Raw genomic sequence first — 19,811 nt, 5'->3', positions numbered from 1 at the left:
ATATGCTCTCTGATCACAACCTTTCTCTTTTCAATACTAGTTATTCTCCTTATTTCCATGCACCTAGTCAGTCCTTTACTGCTATTGATCTCTCAATTGCCTCTCCTTCATTATTTTCCCATTTTTCATGGAGGGTTGACAATAATCCACGAGGCAGTGATCATTTTCTTATAATTTCGAGAGAGACTGGCTGTGGTCGATGCCATCCAACTCGCATGCCCCAGTGGAAGATAGATCAGGTGGATTGGGCCACTTTCACTGCTCTCACAAAATGTGATCTTGCCATTGTCTGTAAGCCATCAGTAGACAACTGTGTGGCAGCAGTAACTGACTGTATTATACAAGCAGCTGCTCAATGTATTCCTAAAACCTCAACACGTTTTCCACTATATCCTTGTCCATGGTGGAATCCTGCCTGGCATCCACATGGCATGGAAGGCTCAAAAACAGACCTGGGTACTTTCCATAGGTCTCCCACACTCTCGAACCACATAGCTTTCCAACAGGCCCATGCAAATGCTCAATGGATAAGACGTCAAAGCCAGAAGGAATCTTGGATTAAGTTCACAACCAGCATATTTTCTTCCATCAGTTCCAAAATCATTTGGGACAAGATTCAAAAGTTCAGTGGGCAATATAATTTTGTCTCCCTCTTGATGTTGCTTTTGCCAGGTATCTAGCACTTCTGTTTCTTCCTCCACCTTCTTTGCCATCAAGACTCAGACAGAGCAATCACCTCTTTCCTTTCGATCTGATTGTCTCTGTGACTATAATCGTCCCTTTACACTGGTGGAACTCAAACTGGCCTTTCATCGGTCTGGCAGTACATTGGTTAGACCTGATGATATACACAATGACATGCTGCGCCATCAATATCCTGATTCTCTTGCTATTCGTCTGATTGTTTTTAAGTGGATCTGGCAGGAGAATGTTTTTCTTGATGCCTGGTGCCAGGCTATTGTCCTACCTTTCTCTAAGCCTGGGAAGGATCCCAAGATTCCTTCAAACTACTGTTCAATTGCTTTGATGAGCTGTCTCTGTAAGACCTCAGAGAGGATGGTTAATGCTCATCTTGTTTGGTTCCTCAAATCAAACAACTTCCTATTGCCCACCCAGTGTGGGTTTCGACGACAGAGCTCCACCATGGACCACCTGATTCAACTTAAAACGTCAATCAGAGAAGCCTTTCTCAAAAGACATCTTGTATCAATATTCTTTGACACTGAGAGGGCTTATGATACAGCATGGAGGAATGGCATTTTGCGAGACCTCCATGTATATGGGTTACATGGCCATTTGCCCATTTTTATTAAAAAATTTTTAATGGACAGGAGATTCTGAGTTCATGTGGATTCAACACTTTCCCTTTCTTCTCTATAGGAACGTGGAGTCCCTCAGTACTGTGTTCTGAGTGTCACACTTTTCAGTATAAAAATTTATGCCATCACTAAACAACTCCCTCTCATTGTTGCAAATGGGCTCTGTGTCGACGACTTTCACATCTCATCAGCCATCGAAGATGAGGTATATTGAGTGGCAGCTACAGACTGCCCTCAATTGTTTACTGAAGTAGACCACAGCAAAAGGCTTTAACTTCTCTCTCTCTAAAACTGTTTTCATGCACTTTTGCCACAAACGGGGTATTCATTCTGATCCTGAACTCTGTATCGGTGAAGTTGTGCTGCCTGTGGTTCTTGAAACAAAGTTCTTACATTCTTTGAATGTAAGCTGACCTTTATACCACACATCAAACAGCTATGGGTCAAATGTACAAGAGCACTCAACATCCTCCGTGTCCTCTTTTCCCACCACATGGGGAGTGGATTGACGTGTATGCTAAAGATATGTCGTTCTATTATTTAATTGAAATTCGACCATGGATCACTAGTCTATGGCTCTGCCAGACCATTGGGCTTAAAAATGCTAAACCATATTCATTAGTAAGGACTTTGGCTCTGCACTTGGACTTTTCACACTTCCCCAGTTCATAGCTTATTCATAGTGTCTCATGAACCTTATTTACACCTCTGTCGTTTGCAACTGTCTTTACTTTATGTTTCAAAACTTCATTTATTATCAAAGCATCTCACATGGGGTTGTGTTTTCCTTCCTCCGTGGGCCATGCTTTTTTGAACAGACAGTCTGCCAGTGCTCCTTTTAGCTTTCGTATCCAGGTGCAGTTGGATGAATTGGATCTGTCCTTGGATAACATTGCAGTATCCACTGGTCAGCCCATTCCACCATGGCTTATTACAGTCCCCACATGTGACCTTTCTTTAAAGTCATCTGAGGAAAGAAGATACTTTTGATTGGAAGTGCTGTCTGCTATTTGCTGAACATCTTTCGAACCATCCTTTCATTCCTATTTATACAGATGGTTCAAAATTAGGTGACAGTGTGGGCTCTTCTATTGTTTGTTGTGGTTCAGTGGTTGCTCACAGAATCCCCTCTTCAGCTTCTGTGTTCACTGTTGAACTGTACGCCATTTCTCTTGCCCTGGATCACATAGAAGCTAAGCAGTAATCAAACTGCACTAGTTATACTGACTCGCTTAGTTCTCTACTGGCTCTGGAATCTCTTCATGTTGGTTCACATCCTGTTCTCACCAATATTCAAAACATTTAACATCTACTTCTATCCTGCTTTTCTGGATACCATGCCACATTGGTATTCGCGGGAATGAACTTGCAGACATTGCAGCTAAGTCTGTCTGTTCTGGCACTGTTACCGCTGTGCCTATTTCATACATGGACTATGGTTCTGTATTCAAGGCTCACCTCCATGCCAACTGGCATTCGACTTGGAGTGAGCAATGCCAAAACAAGCTTTTCCAAATAAAATCCTATATTGGACTTTGGCCATCTTGCTTCTGTAAGGATCAGAAAGAGGAAGTTGTTCTAACTAGACTATGCATTGGTCACAGTTTTTTATTTCATCATTTTCTTTTACCTGGAACTGATGCAGCAGTGTGTAGATTGTGTAACAGTCAGATCACAATAAGCCACACTTTACTTTCTTGCTGTTGTTACAACTCTTACCAATGTCACCATTTTAAAAATGTTCTGTCCCAAAGTCTCTCCATAATGTTAGACATTGTTATTGGTGATGGTGACACTGTCCACTTTGGAAATGTTTTTAGTTTTATTAAAGGGCATGAATCTTTATAATGCCATTTAAGTTTTTCATTTATACATTACATTTTTTTTTAATGTGATTCCCTTCTAAGTATCACACTCCATCTAGTTCGATTTGAAATTTGAAAATACCCATAATGTCAAATAACTTGAAACCAAGACGGGAAAGGCGAACTTTAGGTGACTAACGCTGCTGTCTGAACTACCCATTAATCATCGTGGTGAGCGTTTATTATAATTTTTCTACCTGTCTTTTAAAACTCTTTTATTACTTTCCTTTTTGAAAATGGCCATAACATAAAATAACTCGGAACCAGGACTGGAAAGGCCAACTTCAGGTGACTGACGGTGGTTTTTGTACTTACCTGTTAGTCTTCCTGGTGAGTTATGATAATTACAGTTATGTTACAGAAAGTCCTTTTCAACTTGAATTACTTAGTTTTTCTCTTGACATTGTAGACTAGACGTATACATTGGTTTTATGCTATTTATGTATTTTTTTAAACTTTGTTTTGTTTTACTTTAATTTCCTTTTATGAATTTTACTAAATTTACTTTTAAATTTTTACCAGATGTTTGGTGCAGACAGCCAAGCTGCTTTGTGCTATAAAAAACTAAATCAACCATCAAACCAACTAATCTCTTTTCTCAGAAGATTAGTTTTCCTGTTTTGTTCTGCCCTCTATATGCAAATGTTTTTTGTAATGCATGCTATAAGCCTTCAGCATCCCCTGTTGGAATCAAAGATTCTAAAATATATCTCATGTATATCATCATGTCATTTCTCCTCAAATGGAGAGCACTTTTTTTACATGATACGTGATTCCTATGTGTCACTACCAAACTGTCACTTCTTGTTTGTCATTGCTGGAGTTCAGAGGTCTCTGTTTTAATCCTTACTTCTCAAAATGGTTTAACTTAATTTACTTTATTTCAAGAATAATTTTTTCCACATTATTTTCAAATGTGTCTGATTTATCTACATTTTGCCATGAAAAATTCTGTTTTTTGGTATCATTCAAGAATTCAAAAGTAATCATTACCTCTTCAGCTACATCTCATTTATCTGATACTATAATTCAGGCCAAAGATGTAGGTGACATGTTGTGGAATTTATTAGCCTTTATTCACAGAGATTTAATTATTATATGAGAACCTTTGTCTCCTGCTGTTGCTCCTCTTTTTCCTAAGCTTTTTGAGCCTGGCCAAGTTAATGAGAAATTTGATCATTTATTTTCCCATCTTAAAGTTTGCTGTGCCTTCTGAAACCCTGCCTGAGGATTCTGTACCCTCAGCAGCCATCTAGGATTTCATTTCTTGGGTATGTGATGTTTTGTCTATTGCTTCTTTTTTTTTATGATCATAGGATATGAGACATATTAATACCTTCCCTATTACATTATTCTACCTATCAATCAAATTTAGTTTTTCCCTGGTCCCATGATATTTAGGTTCATACTGAAAATTTTGCCTCCCAGTTAGGTGATGGTATCAATATGCCTCTTCTCCCATGGGTTTCATATCATTCCCTGTCATATCCCTATTTATATCTGGAGCAACAATTGTTGGGTTTGGTTTTGATTAACTGGTGTGTGTGTGTGTGTACATTTAGTCCTGATGCTATATTTTATCTACAGGACCAATGGATAGCTCCATTTTTAAGACTTTTCATGTTTGACATGATCCTGGAGTCTTTGTGGTCAAGATTAGCTTCAATCCAGTGACAATCCACCCTTTCTCATCTGATTGCCCATTGTTTCAGTTGGAGCCAAGTGTGGCACTGACTCTTATCTCCCAACTTTCCCCTTCACAGCCCTTGCCTATTTTTCTTCCTGCAGTACCATTATTCTTTATTTCTCATGATGATGCATGATAAACCAATGACAGTTTCAGCAACCACTTGATGGGTTCAGATCTGGTGGGAACTCATCTGGTGACCTTCATTCACTGGTGGACTCCTTTCGTCTTCAAAGTTTGGGTACACTGAGTTTGGTTAGTGGGATTTGTCATACTTTTTCTTACCCTTCCTCCCTTATCCTGCATGCTTGTTTCCTATTTTCCTCCTCATAATCCCTTGTCATGTTAGAATGTATCTGAAGCAGTGCAAGACCTCCTAACACAACAGGTTATAGAACCTGCTATGTGCAGTTTGGGAGGAGGGTTTACTCTTGTCCATTTGTAGTTTCCAAAAAGATAGGGGAATGGAGACCAGTCATCGACCTGTTTTATCTCATTTTATATGTTCACACTCACATGCTTGACCATAAAATTGTACCCTACTCTTGGGTGGCTTTTTTCTGGATGTTTGGATGACCAAGATGGATGTCTCCTATGCTTATCTGAATATTTTTATATCAAAGCATCCTCATCCTTATCTTCAGTTTGGCCATTGTGGGGTAGTGTACCAGTTTTATGTATTACCCTTTGGGCTAGCTTTGGTATAAATCTTTTCTCTATATCTTCATGATCTGGGGTTGCACTTTTCATTTACTTGGATGACTGGCTTATTCTCACTCATTCTGAGTAAGTGTTGGCTTGTTATACTCATCAGCTCCATCTTGAAGTTGCTTGGGTGGGCTGGTTGGTCAAAAGTTCTTTCTTCATCCTACACATTACCTTATTCATCTGACTTTTTTTTTTTCTCAATCAAACCCAGCCTTCTTCTCTATGGCTTAAGTCTGCTCCTCATTTTTTTCTTATTGTAAGGTTCCATTGATTTTGGGGATATGGCCTTCTTTGGCTAAGCTCATATGTGATCTCTTCAATTGGATCTTCATGACCAGTTGAAACCTTCTTGAGATCCCTTGGATGTTCCTATAACTCTTCCTCCTTCCTACAGTGTGAACAGTCTCCAGTGGTGGTAGAACAAGGCTCATACATTGGTGGGTGTCCCATTTCATGACCATTGAAACATTGCTTGGGATCCCTTGGATGTTTTTATAACCCTTCTTTTCTATATTGTGGATGGTCTCCAGTGGTGGTGGAACAAGGCTTATACACTGGTGGGTGTCCCACTTTTTTTATTTGTGGCTAGATTTACATCTGTTCACAGATGCATCCCTTCATGGTTGGGTGCAAGGTTGAATATCAGGAGGTTTTGGGTCATTGGTCTGTGAAGGAATATTCTCTTCATATCAATATTTAAATTTTTTGCTGTTTGTCAGGCTTTGGATCACATTTTTTCAATCTCCAGAGATTAACTGGTCATAATCTATTCTAGCAACTCAATAATGGTGACTTATATCAATCATAAAGGTGGCACCTGGTCAAGGTACCTGTGTTTTCTAATATTGGATCATCTGTTATGGGCATACAGTCATCATGTTTGTTTAATGGTGTGTCACATACAGGGTGCTTTCAAACCTTGTGGCAGACAGTCTTTCATGACCCAACAGGGTTTACTTGACCAAGTGGTCCATTCATCCCCTTACTTTTCAGTGTCTTTACCTTTTCTTTAGTAATTTTATGTAATGTTTTTACCATTATGTAAATCTAGTTATCTCAATTCATCCAGCATTCACTATAACAACTTTAAATCACTTTTTTTCTATGTAGATTTGCTATAAATTCCTATCTCCATAAATCTTCTAGTTCAACCTACCTCTTGTTTGAATCTATCTACTCATTTCTTCAGTGACTTGAATATCTTGAATGACATTATCAAACCAGTTCCTCAAAAGAATGTTAGAAACTTTGACCCTGTTTTTCTACTTTTGCCTCCAGTATGTAATCTGTACAAATAAATCTTACTTTGTTCTTCTGGGTCTATCTATGTATACAGTACAAACCTAAGTTCTTAAACAAAACTTATTGTAAACAGTTATCACATCTTAAAAACCTGATCCATTTGTTCTTACATTTTTACCCCAACAGATAAAATTATGAAAAGTGAGATCTAGAAAAAACAACCAAAAACAAAAAATTAAGCACTTATTATCTTAAAGTTCCAGTTTGCACTAATGTTTTTATAAACTGTAATTAATGTACAATTCTGAAATGAATACTCCCCTCTGTATACAGATAGCTATTTTCCTCTTGAAGTTAAATATTTTTGCCTGAGAAACTTGCAGCCACCAGCCTTGTGAAAACTCTCACCTGAAATTATATGTAACCCTGTCAATTGGTGCTGCTACAGGATCACATATCACATAGCTAAATTTTCTACCAATAAAAGTATGACAAACCTACTTGCACGAATCTTCCCTCTACATTCCTGCATGAGAATCATTATTCTTTTCTTTGACACAGTTTATTGTTTGCTGAGACTTGATAAAGGTCTTTGTTCTTGACTTCAAAGACTTAACAACCCTTGTCACTAGCATGTAGTTTTTCCCTCTGGCTTTGCTACTGAAGCTGAAGGGAATGATTTTGAAAGCCTTTTCTACTTACAGGCTTTGCTTTTGATACTTCCATGCCATCTAAAGAGCAACTTTAGTCTTCTTTAGATTTCCAGAAACTCATTATCCTAGTATATACTATTTTATCTCTGTCACTCACAACTTATAACATTTCCTGTTCTTTCATAGATAACTTTTCCACTCATGATTTTTTGTTTTTCCTCTCCACTGATATTCATATCTGTGCCAACTCATCTATTGATCAACCTTATTCACATAATTTCATGCCTCAATCTCCACTGTTTGACTGATTCCTATTTTCTTGCATACAGTCACTCTCCTTTTCTTGATATCCAATACTTTGAGTTTTTTGCCAGTTTGGATAGCAGAGTTTTTTCAGTTGTCTCCCTATCCAGTACCCAATTTTCACAACTTATGACAGAAGCACTTTACTGTTCCCCTGGGTAATCTAGAGTAATTCTTTTCCATTACCTGTTCCATTTCCTCTGTGTTTTGTGTTAGTAACATAAATCTCACAGTACAAGGCAGAGTTTGGGTTATGCTAAAAAAATGATTAAATCTTTCAAATATAGATTTTATAACATAAATATCACATAATTATCTATAAAAGCAAAACCTAAATACAATATAACTGTCTATCAAACTAATGTCTAAGGTGAGGAAATTATGTACCTCTAATTATGATTTTTGGTGTGATAAGCTTGAGAGTGAATAATGCATAATTCATAGTCATTACATATCAGTTTCCTGACTTTTAGTGATTTAAATAGCTGTATTTCATCATATATCCTGATAGAATGTCTGTCAGTTTTACTCATTTTATTATCCAGTAAGTAACCATATAAACATCTATAACACTATCTAACAAAAATTTTGTTCCTGGATAGTGTTATTTCTTAATTGCTTATGTTGTAAATGTACAGAAAATGGCCATTATTCCCTTCAGACTTTGCTTTTGTGACCTGAATAATGAAATTTAGAAATTAACCTATTTTCTATGTAAAAACAGGCAAATTTGCACATTTTCATTTACATAAAGTCTGAATAAAACAATATATGAATCAAAATTTACATGTATTTATACTGAAGTTATACAAAAATGAACAAAAATGTTTAGAAGTGAGTAGTTTTTTGAGATTTGCAACTGTAATGTAAATCAATTTCACGTATCAGCCCCCAAATATAGTCTCCCTTCATGTTTTTGTTATATGCTCCCAGGTCAGAAAAGCAAAGTTTGAAGAGAAAAATAGGTCTTCCATTTACTTTAGGCATAAGAAATTGGGAAATAACACTTTCTGCCCAGGAACAAGAAAAAGTAAAAATTTTGTTACATAGTGTAATGAAATATAAGTTTTCTCAACACGATGAACAAAATGATAGATTTGTTTAAGAAAGAATATAAGAGGAAAGAGTGTGACAAAAACTATTTAGCCCATCAGTATCACCCTAAGGAGTCATACTTAATAGTGAATAATGCACTGTACACATGTATTTGATGTTAAAATCAGTTTTCTAAAAAAAAACAACTAATGTATATGGATTTCTACTATTGCATTTTTAGGCCACTGATAAATATATTAACTAGAGCATAACATGAAATTGGTAAAACTTGAATTATATATATTAATTGTTGTGGGCGAGTTTAGAAATTGCTAAGCAAATGTACAGCATACTTCATAAAATGTTGCATGACTTTAAAAGCATCTCAGATGGTAGAAGTGGGAAAGAAGATATAATTCAATTGTAAGATTTTGTGCATGGAATTTTTGTGTTTACACTTAATTATCTGCATTGGGAATTACTGTTAGCTAGTTTAAATAGATGAAGTATTTGATAATGTATATTAAAGCAGGTTTTATATTAATTAACCTTTATTCTTTGTAGGCAGGAGAAAATATGTTTTGCAACTGTATCAGACAACCAGTGCCAGTGGCACAATTCCTGACAGCAACTTGAAAACAACTTTTATTAGAATAAACTTTTTCCTACATTCTGCAATGGCTGTCATTGGGTTGATGATGCAGAATGTTCAAAACATCATACTAACAGTTTTCAACTCACTAACTTGTAGATTGTCTAACCCATTTAAAAGGAACTGAAACTGTTGTGGCTAAACTGTGAAAAATGGAAAATGAACAATCTAATATAGAGTATATATGTTCATGTATTTATTTATACTTGGAAAGGAAGAATATTTGTCAGTTGTACAAAACCAAGAATTACACTTCTTAAGCTGTTGTTGCTAAATGATGAAACAGTGTGTGGATTGACAGTTTGTATTGTCTGCTTTGTAATTTTTCAGACAAGGACAGATTCAGTCACTTAATAATTTCATTTTTGAAAACCAGAGGAAAACATGGTTTAATTGGGGAGCAGATCTGCTCATCAGGAAACCCATACGATGGGGACTTAATTTACTCTTATCAGCTGTTAGGTGGAGTAACCCCACAAATGAAGTTTTTGTGAATGTCATGTTTTTAAAGGTAGGAGCTAACCTTTTTATGTCTGGTGTTGGACATTTCTGGTTTAATGTGCACAAGCACTTGATAATCAATGTAAAAAAATATTTTTATTTTATAATATCTTAAAATTGATATGTTAACATTATATAACATTTATTTATTTCTCAAAAACTAAAATAAGAAAAGTTCAAGCTCTCATTGCCACATACTTTGATTTCTTTGGAATTTGTCACATCATTCCAAAATATAGGTTCATATTTGATAGAAATTGCCATTCCTTCCAGATATAACAATGGTGTTTTTCAAATAATTTTGTTTCATTAGTAGTTGGTGTATAAATACAAACTGAATTGTAACCCCTTTAGATATTGCAAAATGTGTTCTAACAATTATGAATGATGCTCAACATTGAAAATAATCATAATTAATTGTAAAAAGTAGTTGAATAAAATAGATTTTAATTTACGTATATCAGTTTAGAGTAGGTCTAAATAGTGGTTTTCTGCAGTAGTCTGTGTTTTAGGAAATGCTGCCTCTCTGCACCACTAAAACTTCCTTACTGACTTAGCAGTAAGTCTGAGTATTTATAATACTAAAAACTAAGTTTTAGTACCTATGGTGGACATGGAAAAGTTAGACCATTGTGCAACTTCTTGCTTAACAGTAAAAAATACTACCATTCCAAACTATTACTTCATACACACTGCCATAAATTTTCCTGCACTTGGCAAGAACCTTAAACAAACTATTACCACTACATGTGTGAAGGTTTACTATGTCAGTCTATGTTGTAATCATCACTGGAATATAACTCTACACTAGTAGGAGGGTATCATATCTTTCATGATCAGTAATCCCTATGAAAACTAGCACTTAATCACAGGCATTTTCATGAATCAGCACTGCTTGTCTTTAGGCATGTTTGTTTTCATATGAATTACAGAAATTATTTTACTTGTTGTGTTAAACATTTGTTGCTGCTTGTCTTATTTCTTTCCTTGACATTTTTTTAATCATGGGAAAGAAAGATACAAATTTATGATAAGGTACCATACCTTCTCTCGAGTAATAGTTTTTGTTCAGTGCTGCCTCCTATATGTATTATTTTTCACATACTAATGACTTTAACCCCCCCCTACCTATCCCATGATCAAACTAGTTCACTGCATCTTAGCATGTAAATTATCTGTAACAACTTTCTGCCAGTAGAAGTGCAATACACCTTATTGACATGTTTCTCCCTCTATCTGATTCCACCTGACCATCACTTCTGGTTAAGCAATCATCAAACTCGGATGTTCTGTAGTCTTGTGCAAATATATGTGATACTTTCTTTTTTGTAATGAAGTGGTGCTTACAAGTTTCTACAATTCTTTGTCTTAGTCTTACTTTTCTCCCACCTTGGATTATCCACAGTTCTCCTGAGGAATTTTTAAAAGACACCCATACACAGTTTTCTCTACATTGACATGATTCTATTCTTATACCCTGTCCTTTCATACATGACTTTTTTTTTGGTTGGTGGGTTCTCCTGGGTTGGAATATTTTCAGGTGAACCTGCCATTCACTTATTTATCCAACCTGCTTATTGCCCCTTTTTGCATGGATCTGTTTTCAGAGATACCCATGACTCTTTGGGGTTATGTACAGGATCTTTGGGACAACTCTCATCCTTTTTTTGTGGTTGCTAGTTTGTCTCAACCTGATCCCATTCTAGCTTTCAACCTTTGCCTGTCTCTTCTTCCTTGCATCCTTTGGTGAGGCATTTTGTTCATTTTCATACCCATCACTGCCAACAGTTCTGGTGACTAATTGTCATATGGGTTCTATACCACTGGGTGCTTATTTGTCTTGTATTATCCATTTGTTGTTGGATTTCTCTCTTGGCTTATGGATGATCTGGGTTCTCTCAGACAGACTTTTTCTCCACTTCCTCTCCATGCCTCTTTATTCTCCTGATCTATTGCTCTTCCCTTTTCTTTGGGTCCTTACTATTTGCCAGTGCCTTTCCAGGGCAATTCAGACTCTACTACACTAGCATGATATAGATCCTATTGGTTGTCATTTTCAAGGATTTTACTTCAGGCTATTTTTCACCCCTGAGATTGGGATTGCCTCAGCATATTATGCTTTTTTCCATATTTATGCACACTCAGAGTCTGTACTTCCACTACAATGGAGGACTGGCTTCTGTTAACTTCTTCCAGATATGTAGATTCTCACTTAATTTACTTGCTTTTAGCTGAATTAGCTTGTGTGGGTTGAGTTTTAAAGGTGGAGAAGTCTTATACGTACCCAATAGCTTGTCCATGTGGGTGTGCATGCAAAGCTCTGTTGCCTTTTTTTGGGACTTGGGTTTCTATGTCAGCCATTTGGTTATGTATACAGTCATGTGAAAGAGTTAGGACACCCTATGAAAGCCTGTGTATTTTTGTAACATTTTTGGATCTATAGGTATTTAATCTCAATTTTAACAATACTGAGAGATTATAAGAATATAACTAAACAATTAAAACTGAAGAAAAGACTTTTCAAGATCTTCCGTAAATGTAATTCTACAAAAATACATATTCTAACTGAGGAAAACGTTAGGAAACCTCCACATTTATTCCCACTTAAAATGGCTTAACTCACACACAGGTGTATCACACCAGGTGCACATGATTGGAAAGAAGATAGTTACTCAGCATTTTGAATGAGGCTTGCCCTATTTAAACCTCAGACACTTAGTTTGGTGTGCTACTGACTGTTGAAGTGAGAGTGAGCACCATGGTGAGAGCAAAAGAGTTGTCTGAGGCCATCAGAATGAAAATTGTAGCAGCTTATGAGTCTGGTAAGGGATTTAAAAAGATCCCAAAAGATTTTGAAACCAGCCATTCCACTGTCCGGAAAATAGTCAACAAGTGGAGGGCTTTCAAATCAACTGCCAACATACCCAGGTCTGGTCGTCCAAGCAAGTTCACCCCGAGAGCAGACTGCAAGATGCAAAAAGAGGTCTCCAAACACCCTAACATGTCATCATGGGACCTACAGCAGGCTCTGGCTACTGTTGATGTGAAAGTGCATGCCTCTACAATCAGAAAGAGACTGCACAAGTTTAACTTGCATGGGAGGTGTGCAAGGAGGAAACCTTTGTTCTCTAAGAGAAACATCAAGGCCAGACTGAAGTTTGCTAGAGAGAATGTAGACAAAGACCAGGACTTCTGGAATAATGTTTTTTGGACAGATTAGTCCTAAATTGAATTATTTGGACACCAGAACAGAGGACATGTTTGGCATAAACCAAATACAGCATTCCAGGAAAAGAACCTCATACCAACTATGAAGCATGGAGGTGGAAGTATCATGGTTTGGGGCTGCTTTGCTGCAGCAGGACCTGGACAGCTCACAATCATAGAATTCACCATGAATTCTACTGTGTATCAGAGGGTGCTTGAGGATCATGTGAGACCATCTGTACGAAAATTAAAGCTGAAGCGAAACTGGACCCTGAAACACGACAATGACCCAAAACATACCAGTAAATCCACCAAGGACTGGCTGAAAACTAAGAAATGGAGAGTCCTGGAATGACCAAGTCAAAGCTCAGATCTTAGCTTGAATTGTTAGCTGGTTAGAGACAATAGAACCATACGAGTGCTACTTCCTCCTCCTAGTCCAGATTTGTTTGTGTTCACCAATTCTTCTCTCAGGGGTGTTGGGGGAGTGAGTTAAACATGAGGAAATGTTTTCAGACAGTGGCTTCCAGTCAGACACTCTTTTGATGGCAACATCTTGGAACTTCTGACAGTTTGCTGTGTTTTGAATATTTTCTGTCTTTTGTTTTGAACAAATTTGTTATGATCCATTCTGACAACTCCACTGGTGTCTCATTCATCAGTCTCTTAGTAGCACCCATTCTTGTTTGCTTTGTTTTTGGATGCTAGAACTTCTTTATTGGATACACATGCTTCTTATATATCTTGTGGTGTGTCATATTACAGATAACTTCAACTTCGTAGCAGACTGTCTTTTCTGACTGGCTAAATTTACCTTAAGGGGTTGTCACTTGACCCTCAGGATTTTCAGTGGCTTTGCTTTGTGAAGTGCTTCTCTCCTGGGTGCTCTTGTTTCAGTACCAAGTTACTATATTTTGATCTCTAGTTCCTCTTCTTCAAGCCTTGGCTATTGATATCCTCAGTTAGGATTCGAACAACTAGTACTTATATGCCTATCCCCAGTCTGGCCCCTTCCCAAAGTGGGTTTTATTATGCGGTCCACTCTATGTCAATTCCTCTAGATTTCTTTTTCTGACTGTCTCAGTTCTGGTTTTCACTTCTTCTTCAACTCATTTATTATCCTTTACTCTGACATTATTGCTTTATCTTTAGTTTTGGTTACTAGCCCTTCATCCTTCTCTTTGGGCATTTCTCTGGTCCCTTATGAGGATATCTGGTCTATCCATGTGTGTAACGTCCTTTTTCACTTGCTGTTTATCAATGGATGTGGACGGTTTTCTGCCATTAGTCACACTGCAGTAGAGGTTTTCCTTCTTTGCCCACTGTTCCGTTTTTGGCAGGCATTATCATTTGACTGTATGATCATGATGCTTCTGTTTAATTCATATTAGCTTATTGTGCAACTTCACCCAATATTTTCAACTTTTCCAGGTACCATTCTGTGTTTTCATTTCTTACCATTTCCATATTACTTCCAAATTAGGTGACCTTCACATCAGGTCTTTCTGGATTGAGATGTCCTTATCATTCTTCCCACCTTTTTCTCCCTTTTTTGAGCTTCTGTCTTCATGTTACATGTATCACCAGACTTATTTTCTTTGCTTTCTCATCTGTGGTTGTCATTAGTCTAAAATCTTTACCATCAGCATTTCATATACTGTTTTCTATCACAAGCATGTTTTCCTTTCTTCAGATGTATCATTCCTGCCCAAACCTTCAGTGACTGGTGGGGGAAGTTCTTCATTTCTGCTAATTTCATTTATCTCCATTTCCCACCTCCATTATTGATGGATCTGGATAGACTTCTATTTCCTGTTTGAGCTCTTTGTTGATATATTACCAGCATTAATTCCATCTGTGGTTTCCAATACTGCCATTTCATTCATTGGAGCTTTTCCTCACAGCTTTATTTATCCCTTTTTACCCTAACAGACTGGGTTCAACTGTTTTCTTCTTCCAGAATTTTTTCCAGGTTTTCCTATTTTAAGAGATTCTTTAGTCATACATGTCGACTGCCATTCATACATTCATCTCTCACACTCTTCATTGAGTTGTCATTTCTTCCTCATCCAGGTACTGTCTTCTGTCTATCACCATACTTCAAAATTCAATTTGAATGTGACTCAGTAAGTTTACTTATCTCCATTTTTATTTCAGAGACATGTTCTTAATAGATCATGGATCCTGCTCATTGGCAAGTGTTGCATGTTCATGAGGATAATGTTGTATGGGGTAAATGTAGTCACTATGGTGCTCTACCTTTGTAAGGATCTCTCTCAGAGGCTGATGTTGCATACAGTGGAACCAGTCCATTTAGTTTTGGGTTTGAAGTAAACTGCCATAGTGGCACTTCCCATTGTTTAGATGTTGAGTTCCTAGATGGTTGGTGTTAGTTGTGGATTTGCACATATGTTCCATCTTTAGTTGACCAGTAAGGAATTTTCTTTTTCCATTTTACTTAACTTCAGGTGAAGTTTGTATGGATCCTTCTTTTATCAAAGGGCTGAAGATGGATACCTGGTGCTACCTGATTTTGTAAAGTAACTGACTTTCTGAGTATGGTGTGTGATTTTTCATAGTCATTCTACACCAAGGGGCCTATCCATTTTAGCTTGCTACACCATCTGATATGTGGTTGGAAACCTTACATTCCTCTTCTCCTGGACTGTGATTCCAGATATTTTGGTAAGAAATGGGGTCAGACCACCCTAAATGTTTTCTCCCATTCATTGAATGTACTCCTGACAATTACTGCAACACTTACTACCACACTGGGCAAAGAGTACACCTAACTCAGAAATGGTGTGGTCTTTCAAGTGTGTTCTTCTCCCAGTGAGCTCTAACACTCCATGACTCTTCAGACTCTTTCAAAGGATGCTTGCATATATTCGTCTCTCTGGTCCCTCCACTTTTTTAATATGGGATTTTTAGTTATTATGTTAGAGGAGGTACAGTACTGTATTGGTAATTTTTATTTTCCTACACTAAGCATATTTTTGATAAGTATTTACCTCATCTCACCCTACTTCTCTACTACCAATGTTTACTTTCTGCAAATCTCAAAGTGTTGGTTAAGTGAGATATAATAGAGGGAGTAATCTTCATCAGAATAGTGTGTCACACTTCTGTTGGTAAAAGGTTGTTGCGTGATAATTTACCTACAAAGATGCAGGAAACCATGTTGATTTTGGGGTAGGTGGGAGTTTCAAGGGTAGTGGCATGTGAAAAATGTTTGGATCTAGAGGGCAGTACTGAGCAATAAAAGTTGTTATGTGAGGCAAGCAAAGTACCATATTCTTTGGTGTATAAGACACACTTTAAAAAAAAAAAAAGGCTTTCAAACCTTCCGTGTTCTATACATGAAGGTCAAAAATTGTTTGAGGACAAGTGAGGGTGAACTTTCAGAATTTGTTTTAAGTGAATTCAGTGATGCAAAAGAAGATTTTGAAAGTTTTCACAATGATGAGAGCCCGGCATGGCCAAGCGTGTTAAGGCATTCAACTCACAATCTGAGGGTCGCGGGTCCAAATCCCTGTTGCACCAAACATGCTTGCCATTTCAGTCATGGGGCATTATAATGGTACAGTAAATTCCACTATTCGTTGGCTAAAGAGTAGCCAAAGAATTGGCAGTGAGTGATGATGACTAGCTGCCTCCCCTCTAGTCTTACACTGCTAAATTAGGGACGGCTTGTGCAGATAGCCCTCGAGTAGCTTTGCGCGAAATTAAAAAAAGACAAACATAATGAATGAACAATGTTTTGATGCAAATGTATGAAACAACTATATTTTATTTTATTATAGATACTACTTTTGAAGTATTTTAAAGAATAATAAAATATTATGCTGATGTTGAGCAAATAAATAAATGATAACTTGGAAAAATATTTTTTTCCCTGAAGATAGCCTTGAAAGTAGGGGTGCACCTTATACACTGAAAAATATGGTAACTGTTGGAAATATATTTTCAGTATAGGAAAATAATAACTATCATCATTTTAGTTAGAAATTTCTTTTATATTACCTTTTTATTGATTTTTTCTTTTTATCATACTTCTTATTTTGGGATATGAGACCCATTGTGTTATACTTTGTGTTTTTATAGTACTATTTCTCTTCAGTTTAACCCAGCATATGAGATTTCTTGATTACCTTTCCCTATCATCCGAGACCAGTTACCTTGGCATATGTACCACTTATGTTTCAGGCTGATTTTTATAAAAAAACACTTATGATCCTGTGCAATTATTTTTTTTAATGTAGAGATTTAAACTTAGGTTTATTACACAAATTTGGAAGTTTGAAAACATGCTAGACTGATTATGCTTAAAAATGTGCTTAAAAATTCATACTTCACAGAGATGTCAACCATTATGATTTGAGCATAATCATTATGATTTTGGTGTATACATTATGACTATACGCTCATACAGACAAATATTACGACTTGTTGCAACTCCCAAATTATTATATATTATATAGGTCTATATAATAGTGATAAATTGTTCCCCCAGGGCTTGGAAGGGGTGAAAAGAAAATTTCTAGTGAGATACAAATAAATTTTGATAATAAATAAAAGACGTAGTCCAAATGGCTACTTGCGATAATCATGTTTGTGCTTCAAATAATAAAAAATATTTGTATCTCCAACGTCTACCAATAGTTTAGTGCGGTGCTTCTTCATACTGGGTATGTGGGGGAATCCATAGTTACGTCAACAGTGCTTGTCAGCCAATCAGTGCTCACGTAGATGGGTATTTCTTGTGAATAAAAAATTTAGGAAAGAATATAGTGCAAAATATCCGGTCATTGCATCAAAAGTTAGTGATAGTCATGCATTTTGTACTGTTTGTCACATCAATGTTTCTGTGGCGCATGGCGGGATAAACGATTGTTCCAGATATACAAAATTGGCATCTCACCAACAAAAGACTGAGGTGAAGACAAAAATAATGCAGATAACGATATTTATGAGTAAGAGTTCAGAATATGAAAAGAATTTCAAAATAATTTTTTAAATTTATTTATTAAATACGCAAAACACAGTTATAAATGAGCAATCTGTAGCAGTAATAAATAATAATAATATAATAATAAACAGCTTAGAGACATTGGTCAGGCCTTGTAGCTGCAAATGATAAAGGGCTTTTTCTACAATCATTACGCTAGTTATTTGAAATAGTTGGCATCTCTGCTTTCAGTGTAAAAGTATTGAAAAAGAATATCATTTAGAATGCAAATTCATGTAACTGTATTTTTGATATTTTCCAAGGTTTCACATTCCTTAACAGAAATTACTTGCTACTGTAACAGCAATTGAAGATATTCTAAAAATCACTGATCATACCATTATTGTAAATCATGTGATTGATTCCTTTCTAATATTGGATCTAGGAATTGATACCTACTTCATCTGAGCCTGTCACATCTTTCAGTGAGTTATAGTTATGTTGTTTTCATGCCTACTTTTGGCTATAGTGCCCTTTTCCCTTCAAGGGTTAGGTAATCCACCTTTATCTTTCACTCTTTGAGTTGCATAGGTGCATGTCTTTTGTATTGTAGTTCTCCAATTGTTTTATTTTGTAACGTGAGCTATCTTGTTCCCTGATCCATCAATCACTTTAGAATATTGGGATAACTTCTTTTTGCCATTCATTCCACTTAACTTTGTCTCTTACATACCTTCTTAGCTGTCTTCTTATGTTTCCCATTCTTTCAGCAGCTTTTCATAATGACCCTATCAGTTTTATTGGGGAAATGTACATTTACACATTTTCTATGCTGTATTTGCTTTTCTCTGTTGCATTCTGATTACCTATTTTTTTTTTGTGATTGTTTCTAGGTTGTACTTATTATGTTGCCTTACTTTCTAACAGTTTCCTTCCCCAGTATTTTTACATGGATATCTGTGTTGAGTCTTTTCTTTTCCTTTGAGGTTTATTGGGGGTGTTTCTTATATTTTAGAATTTTGAGGAGATTCATCCCCAATTAGCATTTTGATCTTTTGGTGTTCTCTTTCTCTCCTGTTTATGGTCCACTTATTACCCTCCATTGTCTCCATCTCTCTCTTCAGCACCATCTTATATTGATAGAAGTAAGAGGGCAGAAATAAATGGTTCTGTAAAGTTAGTGGGAATTGTGAAGTCATGAAAGCTATTACCAAGACTTACAAGTAAAGTAAGAAATAAATTATGGAATAAGTAAGTTACCTTTCTATAGTAACAAGAGAATGCTTAATTAAAAGAAGATTTTAATTTAAAAAGTAATGTTGGAAAAACTTTAACTCATTTTATTAATTTTAAGAATTTTTAATATACTTTATGTATACATGGAATGAATTATATGTTTGTACATTTGGAATATGTGCATTTAATTTAGATTATTGATATTTGAATGTTTTTGTTACAGATTTTCTGTAAAGTTTTATCCCAAAGAGTGATCTTTGAAGTTACAAAACCAGTTGAAATAATTAATAATGGAGAAAAAATTGAATAGTCTAATATTTCAGTGTTTATATATATATAATAAACTATTGAAATTAGCAGCAAAAAATATAAAATGAGAGTTTAGGAACCTAATATATGTATATTTTGCAGACTTTTAATTAAAAAGACACATCACTGATTTACAACAGTAAGGA

At 36.1% G+C, this 19,811-nt stretch overlaps 1 protein-coding gene across 2 annotated transcripts in view; it reads left to right on the top strand.

Moving 5' to 3' along the window:
• The window catches only part of LOC143244704 (charged multivesicular body protein 7-like), a 77,347-nt gene that overhangs the window by 14,646 nt on the left and 42,890 nt on the right, over positions 1-19,811 (top strand). For both annotated transcript variants that reach the window (XM_076489824.1, XM_076489825.1), the window contains one exon: positions 9,795-9,975. In XM_076489824.1, the coding sequence (XP_076345939.1) occupies positions 9,795-9,975 (181 nt within the window). The remainder of the gene's footprint in view (positions 1-9,794; positions 9,976-19,811) is intronic.

The sequence above is a fragment of the Tachypleus tridentatus genome, chromosome 2 (assembly GCF_004210375.1).
Source record: "Tachypleus tridentatus isolate NWPU-2018 chromosome 2, ASM421037v1, whole genome shotgun sequence".
NCBI lineage: Eukaryota > Metazoa > Arthropoda > Merostomata > Xiphosura > Limulidae > Tachypleus > Tachypleus tridentatus.
The sequence above is the reverse complement of the archived record's forward strand: the minus strand, read 5'-3'. Positions and strand labels throughout refer to the sequence as shown.